We start from the raw sequence: 16,963 nt of genomic DNA on the forward strand, positions 1-16,963 counted from the left end.
TTGAAGAGAACAATGTGAACGCCTTTGAGTTGGAGCAAAAATGAAACGACAAATTATAGGTTCATTGGGAAAGAAGAGCCCTGGAGTTATAGCTCTTGGTGATTGAAAATTTGCAAGCTGGAAAGGAGGAGAGGCAATATGTCTCTTCCGTTTGTAATAAAGCTCCTCTTTTGGTTTAATTTTCTAAATAAACTTTACATATTTACTTAAAACAGAATTACCATTCAGTCTGCTTTATATGAACATTTCAAATACCTAACCCAGAACTTCAGTTCTATGGAAAAAATAAGTGAACCATTCTTTATATATCCTTCAGCGGTATGAGGGAGAAGGAGAGTTGAGAGATGCTCAGTGGGGTTTTAACAACAGAAGAGGAGCAGTGGTAACAAACATAATGAAAGTGGTAGTAAATTGGTTATGGTTAGGGACTTATTGCTAATGGTTTGCTTAGTTATGACAATGATCTATTCAGTCCAACAAAACTGTACTGTTTTGAAGATCGCCATACCGTAACAATTCCCTCCAATTGTGAGTGCTTCAAAGTCGCATAGTTTTATTTAGTTTTCTGCTGAATACACAGGAGCGCCATCTTGGGAATGGTCTGTTGACGCCTGCAGTTTATTGCTCCTAATTCCTCTGATGCCGTTGATGTTCATGGGTTTACTGTATAATACACGGCGATGGAGGCATCCCCCCCAAAAAATTGTGTTGCATAGCATTTAAATTGCTCCTTTCTACCCCTTGTGGGGTGCAGTGTACTTTCAGGTAGTCAAGTAAATGGGCTTCTCTGCTGTGCAGAGTTGTTGGTGTGTGTTTGTGCTCTGTATGTGAAGAATTGTGGTATTGTGTTTGTGATTTGGACACTGTACTTTAATCATTCTGTAATTATCCTGTAGCTGCACCTTAACATGATGTGTATCAAAGATGAGTGTGAAGGATATTGTGCTTTTGCGAATACATCTTTAAGTAACCTTATCAAGTTTCCCATCTTCAGGGACTAAGTAACTAAAATGCACCCGGACTTGGGTCATTCAGGAGTCCCAGTAATGAGCACTGACAATCTAGTAACATCAGCATTTGGGACCACTGGAGCCCATGGAGAGGACTCCACGAATTCTGCAGAAGTCTCTGTAGAGGGTGAATGATCTACCATTCAGTAGTGGAGAACACGCAACTCACAGGATCTTCAGTAGAGGGTTTAAGTTTCACCATTGACAAGCATTGGAAGTGCAATGCACAGGCACCTCCGTCTGTAGTTTACTATCCAGAAGTGGTGAAGAAATAACCCATATAGATTCAGACACGTCAGTAGAGGCTCCATAATGTGCCAACCGAAGCAGTGAAGTGTCAAACCCAGTACATTTCACAAGCCTTAGTAGAGGCTCTATTGTGTACCACATAGAAGTGAAGGGGCCACCCTAGTAAATTCCCTGATCCTTAATAGATGTCTCTGCTGTACTACCCAGAAACAGTCAATGCACAATTATAGTGAATTCAGACACCTCAGTAAGGTCTGTGGTCACCAATCAGAACCAAGACCCCTCATAAAATTCAGACAATTCATTATTCGAGTCCATAGTGTTCCACTTAGAACCACGAGGAATAACAACCTACTTGTGCAGGTGAGATTTGTGAAACCCTTGGAATAATAGGGACAGGCAGTAGGTGGGAAAGGTGTGACAGGGCAGAGCAGCAGGGTTTTTGACCTCCATCCTTAACCTCTTCATCCTGGAAGAAGATGTTAAAAGGGAACCAGATGGGAGAAAAGCGATGAGTGGCTCCCTGCCAAGAGCATAGGAGTGAGGGAGTAGCAGGCCAAAGGCCTTTGTAATGTAGATGGGGTTGGAGTTGGCCTGATATGTGAATGCACTAAGGCGAAAATAGCATATTCAAATGTAGCATAACCAAATCTGTGAACGCATCATGCCAAAGCCAGAGAAAACCTGTGCAAAATAGTGTTGCATCGAAGAAAGTGTCCTTTGTAATGCATCTGCTAGTTTTTGATAGTTTTGAACCCCGAAACCATTGACTAAACTAGTTTCTGTGTACGTATACACATATTTCTGTCTAGTCAGTATACATTATTAGTCTCAAAACTGACCCTTGTGCTTTCTTTTTTACAGTGATTGAAAAGAAAGAAGGGAAGACTTCTATTGTGAGTATTTGTTGTTTGCTACAATTGCAGCCTAATCAGCAGGTTCCTTGTTGTCTGAAATACCTCTGTATTGCAGGGTACTTATGTAGCTGTAGGTAAGGCTAACTGGAGGCAAGTTGTTATGTGTGGAAGCGTGTTTACTGTGGTGGCCGAAGCATTGGATGCACAACAGTATAGGTAGTTCACATACAAAGGTAAGTGTCCCAAAGATCTTGATGTTACTTGCGCAGTCTCCAAGCAATTTCTAAGAACCTCCAGAATCCTGAGATGGAACCTTGTGACATCACGGGTAGTGGGGCAGAATACCACATTGGCATGAGATGGACAACTGTGACCTTCAGGCAAACACGCTCACCTTCTTTCAATAGATACACAAAAGGAGTGTACTCCAAGACTCAGTATGCCACAACATAAAACCAGCATTCTAGCCTGCCTAGCGCAAAACACTCAAATACAAACCTATCCCCGAAAAAAGACGTTGCAACACAATATGAATTTAATAGGGTGGACACCACTTCTCTACTGGGTGCTAAAGATTGACTTCAAGTACCCTGAGATGAAACTTGTGACATCAATGGCCAGTAAGATGAAAAGACACAGCATAAGACAAATAGAAGTTATAATACACCGAGCCATGGCTTGTGTGACTGGTCACAGTAATATTCAGCATTGAACTTTCAATACCGATTATAGCACTTGTGGAGAGTCTCATTCCAAAAGTCAAAGGTGGTATCTTTGGCCGGCTGCTCGTGTCTTCACAAAAGGATATTCATGGCATTCTGAATGTCATACTTATAGGGTCCTTGGCTCTTTAGTAAAGGCTCAAAAGTAATGTGGTTCCAGAGATGACTTAACAGCTTGACAAACCTTCTAGAGGAGGGTTGTTTTTTGGAGCTCTGTTGACTGCCTGCAGGCTGTGTTAATTCCTCAGATGAGGGGTTAAAGCGCTCTAAGTACATTATTTTTATACCTGTGCTCTTTCTAAGTGTTTCCTTCAATTGAACCTTACTTGCAATATCAGATTTGGCTCAGATGAGCCGAGGCTGAATTTCGGATGTGTAGTGGGTTGCTAGGTACTGTAGATATTCTTGTCCCGTGGCTCGGAGGCTTAGTGGACCGAGAAGACTGTGAATGCACTCCTTTGTACCACTTGGTACCAGTTAATCTCTTTCAAGGTTTGCAGAGTCAGTTCTTTTTTATATGTTTATTAAGGCTCTTGCTGAGAGATTCTATAATCTTTGAAGGTTCCAAATTACCTTCTTTGGTGTCCTGTTGTAGGTTCCGTTGTGGTGGTGGTTACCAAGGCAAAATCAGCCGTCTTCTAGGTTTGATACAGTGACCAGTCAGTCTTGAGAAGAGTCCTCTTCTCAGGATCATTAGTTGCTGATCGATATGTCATGCAGTGGAAGTTATGTGATAGTTGAATGAAAGCTCTGTATAGAACCAGACACAGCAATGTTTAGGGTTGATTGTAAAATATATATTTTCACTCAAGTAAAACAGTTCAACAGTCCAGGTTTTGGTAAATGACTGGCTGTACAGGCAGCCGCCATAGCAGCCCTGGCTGCCAAACCTAGGACTTCAAAACATATTCAGTTCACCCGATGGTTTACCCCTCAACTCGCGGAAGAAAGTAAGGGCTGTAAAAAACTGGAACGCATCTGGAGAAACACTACTATGAGGTCGATAAGAGCCTCTATAAAAGTGCCATTAGTATATATCATGGCAATCTGAAAGCCACACAACACACTTTTGATACTAACACATTTGTAAGCTAACAATAACGCAAAGGAAATGTTTAATATTGTAGCCACGTCTAGTGGCTCAGTGGACTAATGCATCCACTGCAGGGACCTGTGTTCGACCTCATGGTCACAGGTTCAAATCCCGGCGGGTCCACTCAGCCGTTCATCCATCTGAGGTAGATAAAATGAGTACCATTGAGTTGGGTAACAATAAATATTCAGTATTCAGCGCCAAGAGACCTCGTTGGGGTGAACGTGTACTTTACAAATACACATGTTATATTATCTAATTTCACAGACCCCAAACATTCTGCTCCCCCTCTTGAGACTATGGTTTCTCTCTGTGTACATCCAAGTAATTTTTCTGAGGACAAATTAAAAAAATACAGGATCACTTAATATCAATACACAACTTTTCCTCAGACATCTGCCCCCCATTTTGTATGTCGCAGGTCAAATTAAGTCAATTTAAAGCCCCCACCATTCAGGAACTGGAGACCTCCTTCTCCAAGATTAAATCGGGATCCCCACATGGTCCCCTTCCGCCCATAATCATGAGATCGTTAGCAGCTACCATCGCTCCCATCTAACAGCAGCTTTTCACCTCCTCCCTGCATTGTGGTACCATACCGGTTGAATGGAAAAAGGCAAATGTCCTGCCATTGCTCAAGAAACCAAATACTGATCCGAAAATTCCTTCAAATTTTATACTTCTATCCCTACTACTGGGATCCTCAAAAATAATCGAAAAAGCAGCCAATACACAGGTGATGTCCTTTCTAGAATTTTCTAACCTCCTCCACCCCTCTCAATCTGGGGTCAGACCCCTCTACAGTACAGAGTCATCTCTGATGGAAATTACAGACTATAAAATACGCATTATATAAAGGATACATTGCCGCTCCAATCATTTTTTTAGGTCTCGCCTTTTCTATTCCGAAGGAATGGGAAATGGCGAGAATTCAAGTGCTCAAAATACTCGTGAAACCACGGGTTTTTTCGTGCGGTTTTCTTCGAGTTCACGTGGCCACAGGCACGCGCTTTTGGGCCATAAACTTTCATGGCCATCTGTTCCCCAGCTCCAGCACCTCCCCTCTCCCCGCACACAGCCTTACTTGCATTTCTCCTCCCCCTCCCCAGCCAGCTTTCCCCAGGCCGTGTTCCCTCCCACCTTTCCTCCTCTCTGTCCCTTCTTTTTTCGTGATGTTCTCCACTAGCATTTTACCTCTTTGCTCCATTTCTTAGTAGGTTAACAGTTTGTTTATTTACATACGTATTGTTGAAGGTTACAAAGTGTTGATATTTTAGGTCTGAGGCTCACAAGTCCACTTTATTGACTATAATTTTAAACATCTTTGCCAGTGTGACTTAAGCCGTTTATGGAGCTCAATGACGAGGGACGCATACATTCATATTACACCTACACAATGTACATTTGTCATTGCATGCTTCTGGACTGTGAGCCTCTGGCGGGATTTTAAGCCGACATACAGCAGTCGGTGTTCATTTTAACTGTAAGGGTTCATAGAGCGCGTGGGTGCAAAAGGCAGCGCCTAGAGGCTGCTTATGCCTGACTTAACGCACACTCTTGCTTTCAATGTATTTATTACTCTGGACGAAGCCGCGGTAACCACGCGTGCAACATTTGCAGAATTCAGGCGGGCATGTAGCTCCTTAGTGCCGGTTTGTTTTTCCAGGCGCCATATTTTCCCAACCCATGGTGTCACTAAGCTGTGTCGCAGGATGAGGTAGAGAGAGAGATGCAACACGCTGCAGACGTGCCAAGAAGTCTGTCGTGGGATTTGTTTTGCGCATGGTTTTGTCTCGCAAGATCCGTAGCTCCAACCGTAGTTTTTATTTTGGAAGGGGAGGTTTGTGGTAGGTGGTCCCCTGTGGTTGGTGTTGCGTGTATTTATTTTGTTGTTGACATATTCCTGCCTGTGGGACACTTAACAGCACACCTCAGTGAGAGGTCTCACTGCGGAGACCTGCGCTCTTCCCGCTTTAATTGGGAGATGCTCACTTGCGTAAAAAGCTTCCAAGAAATTACGCAAAGCAACATTTTGCAAAAACATCATGTAGCGACAAAATCAGAAATGTTGCTTATTTGACTGATGTAATTAATGACATTGTAATTAATGACATTACCCCCCCACCCCCCGACAGACTGCACAGAGGTGCGCTGGTGTTTGACAGTGAGGCCCACACCTCTGGAAGGGGCTAGAGTGGCGTGAGATCAGTTACACCTCGCGCTCTGCTGAGTGCATTTGTCATATGTAGCACCGACTCCACCCAGCCAGGCTTCTGGGCTCTGTGCATTGCTCGCACTAAAACTTGCAATCACGCATGTATTGAATATTGATCGGACAACAAATAAGCACTTATCGAGCACACATGCCGCATAACTAATGTGGGAGGGTTATTGCGGTTGAACGCAACAGCCCGAATGGACACGGAATCTTACACTGGGAGTACGTTCGAGAGTGGACTCGATGGGGAATCAGCATAAAGGGGAGGCCAGAGCAGGCACAAGGACACACACACACTTACACAACGGGGACCAAGGCCCTCACACAGAACGTGGAACCTTCAAAGCAAAACAACATCTTGAGTGCATAAGGACATGGAGAGAATACAATGGTTGGGGGGCGGGGGGGGATGGGTGGAAATAGGAAGGGCGGAGGTTACAGAAAAAATTAACATTAACCTGAAAAGTGGTAGCGGTGGACCAATAAATCAGGCATGGTGACATGAAGCCGTTTCATACATTGGACGACACCATGTGAGTGACAGTGAAGACCGAAGCAACAGTGCTCTCAGGGTGCACAGCCTCCAAGGCTGAACAGCAGGGGCATTCCTTCAAACACGGGGGGGGCTGCTGGCTCTAGCCCATGTGTACTCACAATCCAATCCCTGGGGGCCACAAAGTGTGGTCTGTAGCTTCCCTAGCGCCTTACCAATGCCAACAAGTGAGGGTCGGGTGTTGTGTCTGTAGCTTCCCTAGGGCCATACCAATGCCAGCAGGGGAGGGTCGGGTGTTGTGTCTGTAGCTTCCCTAGGGTCGTACCAATGCCAGCAGGGAAGGGTCGGGTGTTGAAAGTTGGGCTAGGGGAGGCAAAGCAGATGCATGCCAAAGATAAGTTGCCTAGAAAACATTCTTGGCTTCTTTCCGTTAACCTTCAAATAAAGTGCGCCTGCTTCACAGCTACCAGAATGTTCCTGCTCTTTTGTCAAGTGAACAGCCCAGTGCGGGTCACCAGGGGGCCACAATTAGAGGTCAATAGGGCCACATGCAGCCCCCCACTACTTTGAGTGTCCCAGTTCTAGCCTGAACCAGCATTATGCTCTGTAATGGGCCATCCCGAACAAGTTTTGTCATTTATATCCTAGCTAGGAATATGTGTCAAAAAGGGGGGGACGCCAAATTTTCTTCAAAACCCCCATCCACACACTGTGAATACTTTTAATAGATACAATTAATAGAGTAATTGTGAAAAAATCTGGGGGGGGTGGGCTATGATTTTTCCACTGGGGCGGGGCAGGCTCTGCAGTAAAATAGTATGAAGACCACTGCTTTAAAGGGTTGATCAGTCCCATGCCATGTTTAGCGCCATCTAGCGCTGGGTTAGCCATTGACGTGGGGGTAGTGTCTCCTGGATGACTCTGCTCCTCCCGCTCTTCTTTCTCCTCTGCCTTTCGGAACCTCCAGTCTATTGTAATATCTCCCCTTCTCTATACCCCTTTGCTAGTGACCCCTCTCTACTGCAAGTGGTTCGACCCAGGGCCCCTCCCCCCCCCCCCCCCCCCCCCCTCCTTCCAGCTGGGCAGTAAAGCCGCCCTCTGCTCTCACACAGCCATGTCAAGGCCGTGTTTAGGAACAGTGTCAATTTTTGCTTGGGCCTGTGAGATTCCTGGTCTCTCAAGGCGCCGGAGAAAAACATATTTTTTAAAATTTTATTTCCCTGTATGTACAGCTGTGTTGATGCGTCTCCAAGGTTAACACCCAGAGAGGCCACGGCCGCCTTGTCTTCCCCTTTTAACTGTCCGCACCCGATCTGTGTATCCTGCCCGTGGTGCTACCCGCTACTACAGCACTGAGCCACAGCTCACATGATTTGTCCTGCGAGCTCCCGCTGGGCGCCTACTCGCAGTAACAACATGCTGCTGTAGAGGGCGCCACACCCGCCGTCTCTGCTCCGATTCTGTGTCCGTGCATTAGGCCTTCAACCCCCGTTGGTGCGCTCGGGCACGCGTTGTATTTAGCCCGTGTGAGGTCAGTCGGCCTTGCATCCACCAGTGGTCACCGAAATGACATCTCTTATAAAAGCACCCCTGAGATGACCAGACGGTTTCCGGCGTCAGCTTGCCTCAGTCCCTGCTCTTCTTCTTTTTTTTTTTTTTTTTGTTGCGTATATATGTTTTTACCTGTTTATTTTTCTGTATCTCCCAGCTCTATAAGTTTTACATCGAAGGCTTTTTGTTTTATCCCCAAGGACTAGCACAGAAAGAGCTATGGCTTTTAGGCGACTAATAGTTGATCCCAACGGTAACTCATTTTATATTGTAACATGGATAGCATGAGCTGTCCGTGATGATTCGATATATATCGTGACTTTTCGGTCCAGCAGCCCTCCTCATGAAATCCAATGACCGCTCATGCTGGTGAGGTCTTAGCCTGTGGCATTTCAGGCTAGCCGCATCTGTCTTTGATGCTGTTGCAATAAAAATCCTGCGATAGACTCCTCCCCGGCCTCTGCTCGCGGCCTTGGCCCCGCCCAGCATGAATTAAAAAAGTGTCATTTACAATACCAATCGCTCAAACTTTCCTAATGCGAAAAGTTAAAAGTATGGGCATTGTAAATCACAAAACAAAAAAATAAAATGTAATTTAGAAAACCAATAGCTCAAACTTTTCTACTGCGAGACCTATTGGCAACGCAAGTGCTTGTTTCACCTAGCCCCCCACTGCCCCCCAGCTGCCCGCTGCTACACTGGTGAGTTTGGCATTCAGGGCTTCTCCGGTATGCCCTGCATGCATGATCGGGCAACTACAGTGCAGCTCTGCTGTTGAAGCTACGGTGCAGCTCTGCTTTGAAGTGCCTGTACTGCTGCGTGGGAGTGCCTGCCTGCTGCTCAGACCTACAGTCTGGCTCTTCACCTTGGTTCTGTTGCATCGTGTTTGTTGTCGACTACGATGTCAGGAACTTTGAAGAATATAAGGTATTTACATTCAAAATGTAAGCTTTGACTTTCTTTTCATTTTTGGTCTCTCCACGGCCCAAAATGGCCAGGGCCATAAACCTGGAGCAATAAATCGCCTCCATGGCCCCCAGATGTCCACGTGGCTGCACAACATCTCGGCCAGGGTTCACCAAACACAGATAAGACTTTCTCCTCCCCTCCTAGCATCTGGACTAACTCGACCTGCCTCAGATTAGAAAGGGAAACTAAACTGTAACTACAACAGACAGAGGACTTCTATTCTTGTCTCCCCTTCTCCTTTTTTGGAGGCCATCTTAGACTAGTCTTCCACTCTGGTTATATTATTATTTTATCTTATTCCCACAGCACGGTTCTACACCTACCCGCTCAAACTCCCCCTCACCTACCTACACCTTCCTCCCCAGTGTGTTCTGGTAGTTTGATTTTTTTAGTGCTATCCCAATACCTGTATTGTTCCTTTTTGCAATTTGCACTCATCACTTTTTTTTTTTCGTGTAACACAGTGTCTACTACCTCACACATTTTACCTGCTATAGATACTTGCACAAGTGCCACCATTGCCTACGTAACGTTTGCTCTTGTGCTGGAGTGTCTGCCTTTCTTTGCAGTATTTTACCTCTATTTGTATGCTATACGTTTTTTGTAACCTGCACACGTATCACTTTTCTGCTGTAATGCACCGACTGCTACCTCATGTATTTTGGTTGCTCACTAGTGTCACTTTTATCCTTGTAACTTATTGCTTGTTCTTCTAATTTGTTCCTTTTGTTAAGCGCTCTGACACCTTCGGGTAAAGTCCGCACTACATAAAATTGCATAAATAAATACACCACCTCTCCCAACATGGAACCCACGGGCAAACACACATATAAAATTACCTACCCACCCGAGCTCACCAAAAAAAATGCCAAACGCTTCAAGCACAACTTCCTGGCGGCCCACCCGGAAATCCCCTTTGTGGACACCTAGAAAAAGCAGCTGGTAGGGTTTGAGAGAACTTCAGATATAGTGGGCGCTCTGCCTAGAGTCTACGTTACACTCCGTGGGGAAAAGGTATCTAAGGCGTGGTGCGCAAAGAGCAAACGGGAAAACCCTAAACCGTTCAAAGAAAATCTAAGAGACTTTCACAAACTATAGGAAGCAATGCTCTCGCAACCACAATATTGTGGTTGCGAGAGCATTGCTTCCTACCCTTTGTGGACACCTACTTCTCACTGTTCAATGGAGCCACGAGCACCAACATCATCTTCTACACTATACGTAGAGCACAGTGGAGGAAAGCGTTCCTCGCCTCTCTCACTGTCTCCACCACTAGAAAATCCGCCCATGGTCTAACACTTTCTATCACACCATCCCAGCTCTTCCCAGGCAAAGCTACCATCACTATCTACAACAACGGGATCATCCTTTGTCAATCCACAGATAGGAACCTAGAACTACTCGACAATATGTTCCCTACCATCAAAGATCATATCTCGAACCGTCGGATCTCCTATCCTAGCTCCTCAGACTACACAACACCCCCCACCTCTAATCGCCTATCTAACTCTCCTAATCCAGCACAGCATCAGAAGGACACGCACCCCCCCCCCCCCCCGCCCCCCCCAACGCTCTAGTCACTCACCCACCCACTGTAACTACTACACACCCCTCAACCACAGGCATAGAGCACTCCTCTTCCTCTTCTTACATTCTCCACACCCCCACCTCACACCTCCTACTAGTCCCGCAGAACCCCTCACCGCCCTTAATTTATCTCCCCTTCCCCGCAGCAGGATCATCTCCCACCCTATCTCCCTACCCACGCTCAGTCCCCACTTCCCCACCCTCCCAACTAGTCTCTCGGAACACACCACCTCCTTTACCCTATCCCCTCCTCCTCTCTCCCCCCATTCTCAGCCCCCACCACCCTCCATGCACCTCCACCATCCCAAGCCTATACTCATCCCCCAACTCGCCTTCACTGCCTCCCACCAATGCCCTCACTTATACCACCAACCTCCCCCCTACCTCACCTACACCTATCACCCCCAAACTCTCTCACCTACCGAATTTCATACCACTTACTAATTCCGCAGAACCCTGCACTAACACTAGCGCACCCCTCCCCCCCCCCCCTCGCCAGTTCCCTATTCAATCATTCACCCTCGGCTCTCTTCCCCAACACCATCCCTAATCCCACACTGACCATGATTATCTCCATCCTCTTACAAGTCAAAGAAGATCTTCACACCATCAAAGAACTCCTCTTCATACACCCCAGACATCCCCCACCCACCACCACTTCCGCGCTCAACAAGCACCCCACCCGCCCCACTGACCCTCTCACTTAACACGCCCCACATTGGCTATCTATCCCCGCTCGCAATAACACCAACCGCCCCCAACGCGCCCTCAATCCCTTCTCGGACCACGACATACACACCCTCCTCCGTTCATATGTCCCAGCTCCCCTAAACAACACAACCACCACACACCTTTCAATACCCACGATTCTCTCAAATCCCCTTAGGCCCCCCACACAAAATAACAGAAGCTCCGTCCCCAAGAACCTTAGAAAAGTCCCCCTCTCTCTAGAACCCTCCACCACCCTCTTCACCCCCAGACTCAAATGCATCCTACTCAACTGCAGATCGGCCCCTAGACACTCCTCCGCCATCGCGGATCTCATCATAACAATGGACCTTGACCTAGCTATTCTGACCGAAACCTGGCTATCCGAATCTTCTACACCTATATTGGACATTCTAGTTCCCCCCAACTACCACATCATTAGACTCGACAGGAACAGCAAGACGGGCGGGGAATCGCATGCATTTTTAGGAACAACCTCTCTGTGACTAAAGTCACTGTCCCCTCACTCACCTCCTGTGAACTCATCTGCATCGAGATCACCAGCAGGGGCAAACCTGTATGCTCCTTACATGTCATCTACCACCCACCCGGGGACAACCTCACCTTCTCCCAACAACTCATGGACACGATTTCAACCAACTCCGGACGGCAGAACACTCAAATCTACCTGGGTGACTTCAACCTCCACTGGAACGCAGAAAGATGCAGTGGTGAATAGTCTTAAATCTTTCCTTAATGCGCTTGATCTCACCCAAATCTGCAACAGCCTGACACATGACAAAGGCTCTATCCTCGACCTTATCATCGCCAAAGAGGACTCTACCCATATGGGGGCAATCCATACCCTGTGACTGGTCAGACCACCACATTATCACATTCTACATCAAAGAAAAGGTTAAACGTAACCCGGTTCAACCCTCCAAACCCAAGATCTGGAAAAGGGACATGAAGAAGCTTAACCCCAACTCCTTGCCTTCCCACAGCAGCAGCCTCCTCCTTCCCCCTACCGGCGCCTCTGACGTGCAATCTCTGACCGACCTATACCTCAACTCTATGACCTCAATAATCAATGAAGCCGCCCCACTGCAACTGAAGAGAGCCTCCACCAAGATCTCGAACCCATGGTATGACGGCAGACTCAATGAAGATAGGCGTGCCATGCGAATGGCAGAGCGCACCTGGAGATCAGATCCCTCAGCATTGCACCTTAGAACGCTCAAGAAAAAGAGGAACGCCAACTTCAGGAAAATCAAGCGCTCAAAAACAGACTTCTTCAGCCTCCAGCTCGACCAAGCAAAAAATCGACCAAGAAAACTGTTTGAACTAGTCAAAACTCAAACCAAGGAACAACCTCTACAATCAAACAGCACAACAAGTAATATACCATCCTGTGAAGACTTTTCTGATTTCTTTAAGCAAAAAACTGCTAATATAAAAAGCGAACTCCTCAATGATGTAAACCGATACTCCAGCCCCATCAGCAGAACTACCACTCAACCTAAAAATAACGCGGCATGGTCGTCCTTCGACACCTACTCAGAAGAATCAATTAACAAACTGCTCGGCACCTTGAAACCCTCTAATCACCACACAGACCCCTTACCTGCTAATGCTGTAAAAGACTTCACCCCCCTGCTCCTCCCACTCTGGACTAAAAACATTAACAGTTCCCTACAACAAGGACTCATCCCAGACTCCCTCAAGGTAGGACAAGTCACGCCTATACTCAAGAAACCTACAGCTGACCCGGCCGACCTAAACAATTACCGCCCTATCACCAATATCCCCACCTTGGCCAAACTGCTGGAAAAATGCGTACAACTCCAACTGACAAAACACATTGATCAGTTTGACCTCCTCAACCCTCATCAATCAGGCTTCCGAGCAAGACACAGTACGGAAACGGCTATGACGCACATAATTGATGACGCCCTCCAAATCCTTGATCACAATGACTCCTGCCTCCTCATCCTACTTGATCTCTCCTCAGCATTTGACACCGTCAAACATGAGAATCTACTTGAGCTGTTAAACACCAGAATGGGTCTATCTGGGACTGTTCTCAAATGGTTCACTTCCTTCTTACATAACCGGTCTCAGAAGTTCAAGATCAACAACGTGTTGTCCTCATCTGTACCTGTAACATTAGGCGTCCCACAAGGATCTTCCCTATCCCCCACTTTGTTCAACCTAGTCATGGAACCACTCACCACCTTGCTTCAAGCATCTAATGTACACTTTCACATGTAGGCTGATGACACTCAAACTAGAATCCCCAGAAGACATCAAACTTCTGAACTCCACGCTCAGAAACACCCAATCATGGTTGGCCGATAATCACCTCAAACTTAATGCGCAGAAAACTGAGTTCCTTCTGATCTCACCTCCTGCGAAAATCTCCACCACCCAATCCTGGCTCAAGGACCTAACCGCACTCCATATCCAACCCACCATCGTGGACTCAGCAAAATCCTTAGGCATCACACTTGACGCCAATCTCAACATGCAGCAGCATATCAGCAAAGCAACTAAGGGAGCCAATTTCCAAATGAACACTTTGAGGAAACTTAAACCCTTCTTCTCAGCTAAGGACTTCCAAACCGCAGTACAAGCCCTAGTCATCCCACGCATAGACTACGGAATTGTGGCTCTCAGCGGACTCCCCCTATCTACAACTGCACCACTAAGAGCCTCCTTGAACGCTGCAGCGAGACTGATCACTGGATCAAGAAAACATTCGCATATTTCCCCTGACTTAAGATCCCTGAACTGGCTGCCTTTTGAAGCCAGAATACAGTTGAAAATTGCCTGCATGACCCACATGGCTGTACATCACAAGTCACCCAACTACCTCACCCAAAAGCTGACTGTATCAGGAGGCTCGAGAACCAATAGAAGCTCAAAAAATCTCCTCCTGAAACCTCGCAGATTCCGGAAGGAAAAAACATACAAATGCTCCTTCTCAGGAATGGCACCCAGGATCTGGAATGCACTCCCTCCCGAAACAAGGCTGATCTCCTCCACTGCATTTTTTAAGAAAGAAGTAAAAGCCATCCTAATGGCTAAATTCACTTGAACTCTATTTTGGTCCGATCTAAGACTTTACACCGACTCTGTATTAGCTGTTTATTTGATTATCTACATGTATTATGCTTTTATCTGACTGCGATCTTATTTTGTTACTCATGTACTACCTTTTACCATTATTGTAACAAAAAGTCTGCTTAATCACCCTCTTGTTTCCCTTACCCCTTCTTTCTGTAAAGCGCTCTGATATCTGCAAAGATCTTGTTCGCGCTATATAAAACTTTGAAAATAAATAAATATCTGCAGCATTCGATACAATCTCACATGAGATCTTAATGCAGCGTCTCGCTTCAATTGGGATTGAGGGACAAGCCCTAACCTCTCTAAAATCCTTCCTCGAACACAGGGAACATGCAGTGTTGCTCAAGCCATTTCTCTCAGAAGCCAAAACCATCAAATTCGGAGTGCCTCAGGGTTCGGCCCTGAGCCCCACTCTATTTAACATCTATATGACACCCTTGGCATATCTGATCGAATCTTTTGATGTTCAGATAGTCTCCCATGCTGACGATACTAAACTGCTATAGACATATACCAAGACTGACGAGAAGACCAAAGCTACATTTTCAGCTTGCATCACAGAAGTAATGGGATGGCTAAACTCCAACTCGCTGCTATGCAACCCCAACAAAACTGAGATCCTGGTTTTTGGTACAGACCCCTTAGCCAGTTGGTTAGTGGGGCCTGGTCATCCAGTTGTGATGCCCCTGCTTTCATACCATTCCCTACAATTGAAATAGCCAGAAACCTAGTAGTACTGATAGATACCCAGCTCTCGTTCAAACCCCTGATCGCAGCAGTAATACAAAAAAATCATGATGGATTCTGAGAATGCTAAGAAAATGTCTTAAACTCCTCCCATGGGACACTCGGAAGATGGTGGTACAGGCACTGATTCTGTCCAGTTTGTATTATGTGAATGTGAACTCGTTACTAGTGAAAAAAAACTAATAATTTTCAAGGCACTAACGATAGCCCACTCAGCCATCTACAAAAACAAGCCCACTCAGCCATCTACAAAAACAATCCCCTCTATCTTCAAAAGAGACTTGCTAATTATTGCCCTCAAAGAGCCCCTCCCTCACAATCAGCACATCTACTAGTTATCGCCGTTACAAAAAAGAAATAATGGGGCGGTTCCGCCTGTTCAGTACTGGCGGACAGACACTGGAACAAGCTACTGCTTCCCATCAAATGTATTGCAAACAAAAAAGTATTCTGCAAACAAATAAAAACATACTTATTCCAGGACTAGTTGTCATATTCCACACAGTGCAGTTAACCTAGCGCCGTAACACACTCGCAGTAGCTATGCGCTCTACAAATTCTCTCATTAATTCATTCTGGGTATAATTTGGAACTCTTTATCTTCTGTTTGAACTAAAACTGATTCTCCCTACAAAAGGTCACATCGGACTCATTTGTATAGGGAGACCTCACCTGTACATTAGAGGAATCCAAAACAAATTAGTAATGCAGTTCTTTTCCTACTGAATTATATTAGAAATTAAATCTGAGTTTCTGACACAACTGTATTAAGTCCATCCATGTGAAGTACAGAGGGATGCGAGTGAATAAAGTTAAGACGATGCAGTGCTCACATAGTGATCACATTTACATCATGTAATATACAAGGTAAGGTATAAAAACCATTGGTTGTTGTATGTTAATCCAAACACCATAGAGGGGAATGGGTAGCACAACAGAATCAACAATCCCTTTATTCGGTAATAGTCAATGACAATCCAGTGGGGGGATGGTTGACGTTATGATCCCAAACTATTCATAGGGTTTCTTCTGTACATATTCATCCAGTTGACACTCCACAGTGTGGTATATTGGTGTGTATGGATTGCATCGTCCAAACGCTCCAATTGCCTGCTTATGTCGGTACAACAGGTCTAGTTCATAGATCCTCAAGCGCTTCTGGTCTCAATGCCTTAATTGTCAAACCGCTGATATTCATGCTCCATGTGCCCTTCTTAAACGGAGAATGAACGGAGAATGACTGTTCTCCTCGCTGCAACGTCACACAGTGACCACGCGCTCCCTTTTTCTGAGAGCATGACATCTCACAGTGACTGTACGCTCTCTATTCTGAAAGCGCATGGTCACCATGAGCCTTTGCAGTGAGGAGAACAGGCAGTCCCTGCTCGCAAAGTGCTTGCTGAGCTTGAATCTCGACAGGTTTACAATTAAGGCATTGAGACCAGAAGCCCTTGAGGATCTATGAAGTACCTACAAAAGCAGGCAAAACAGGCAATTGGAACATCAGGACAAAGTAACCCATATACCAGACATACCCATATACCACACTCTTTTGTGTCGCTGCCACCTCCTATCCTTTTGCTGCTATGGGAATTGACGTCTAGCCAAGATCAATAAGATTTGTTTTCCT

General features: G+C 45.9%; 1 protein-coding gene across 2 annotated transcripts in view; it reads left to right on the forward strand.

The window, feature by feature from the left end:
• Positions 1 to 16,963, forward strand: part of LOC147663529 (large ribosomal subunit protein mL66-like) — a 213,029-nt gene that overhangs the window by 16,664 nt on the left and 179,402 nt on the right. For both annotated transcript variants that reach the window (XM_086950384.1, XM_086950385.1), the window contains exon 2: positions 2,124 to 2,155. In XM_086950384.1, the coding sequence (XP_086806510.1) occupies positions 2,124 to 2,155 (32 nt within the window). The remainder of the gene's footprint in view (positions 1 to 2,123; positions 2,156 to 16,963) is intronic.

This window comes from Lissotriton vulgaris, unplaced genomic scaffold (assembly GCF_964263255.1).
Source record: "Lissotriton vulgaris unplaced genomic scaffold, aLisVul1.2 SCAFFOLD_2155, whole genome shotgun sequence".
Classification (NCBI taxonomy): domain Eukaryota; kingdom Metazoa; phylum Chordata; class Amphibia; order Caudata; family Salamandridae; genus Lissotriton; species Lissotriton vulgaris.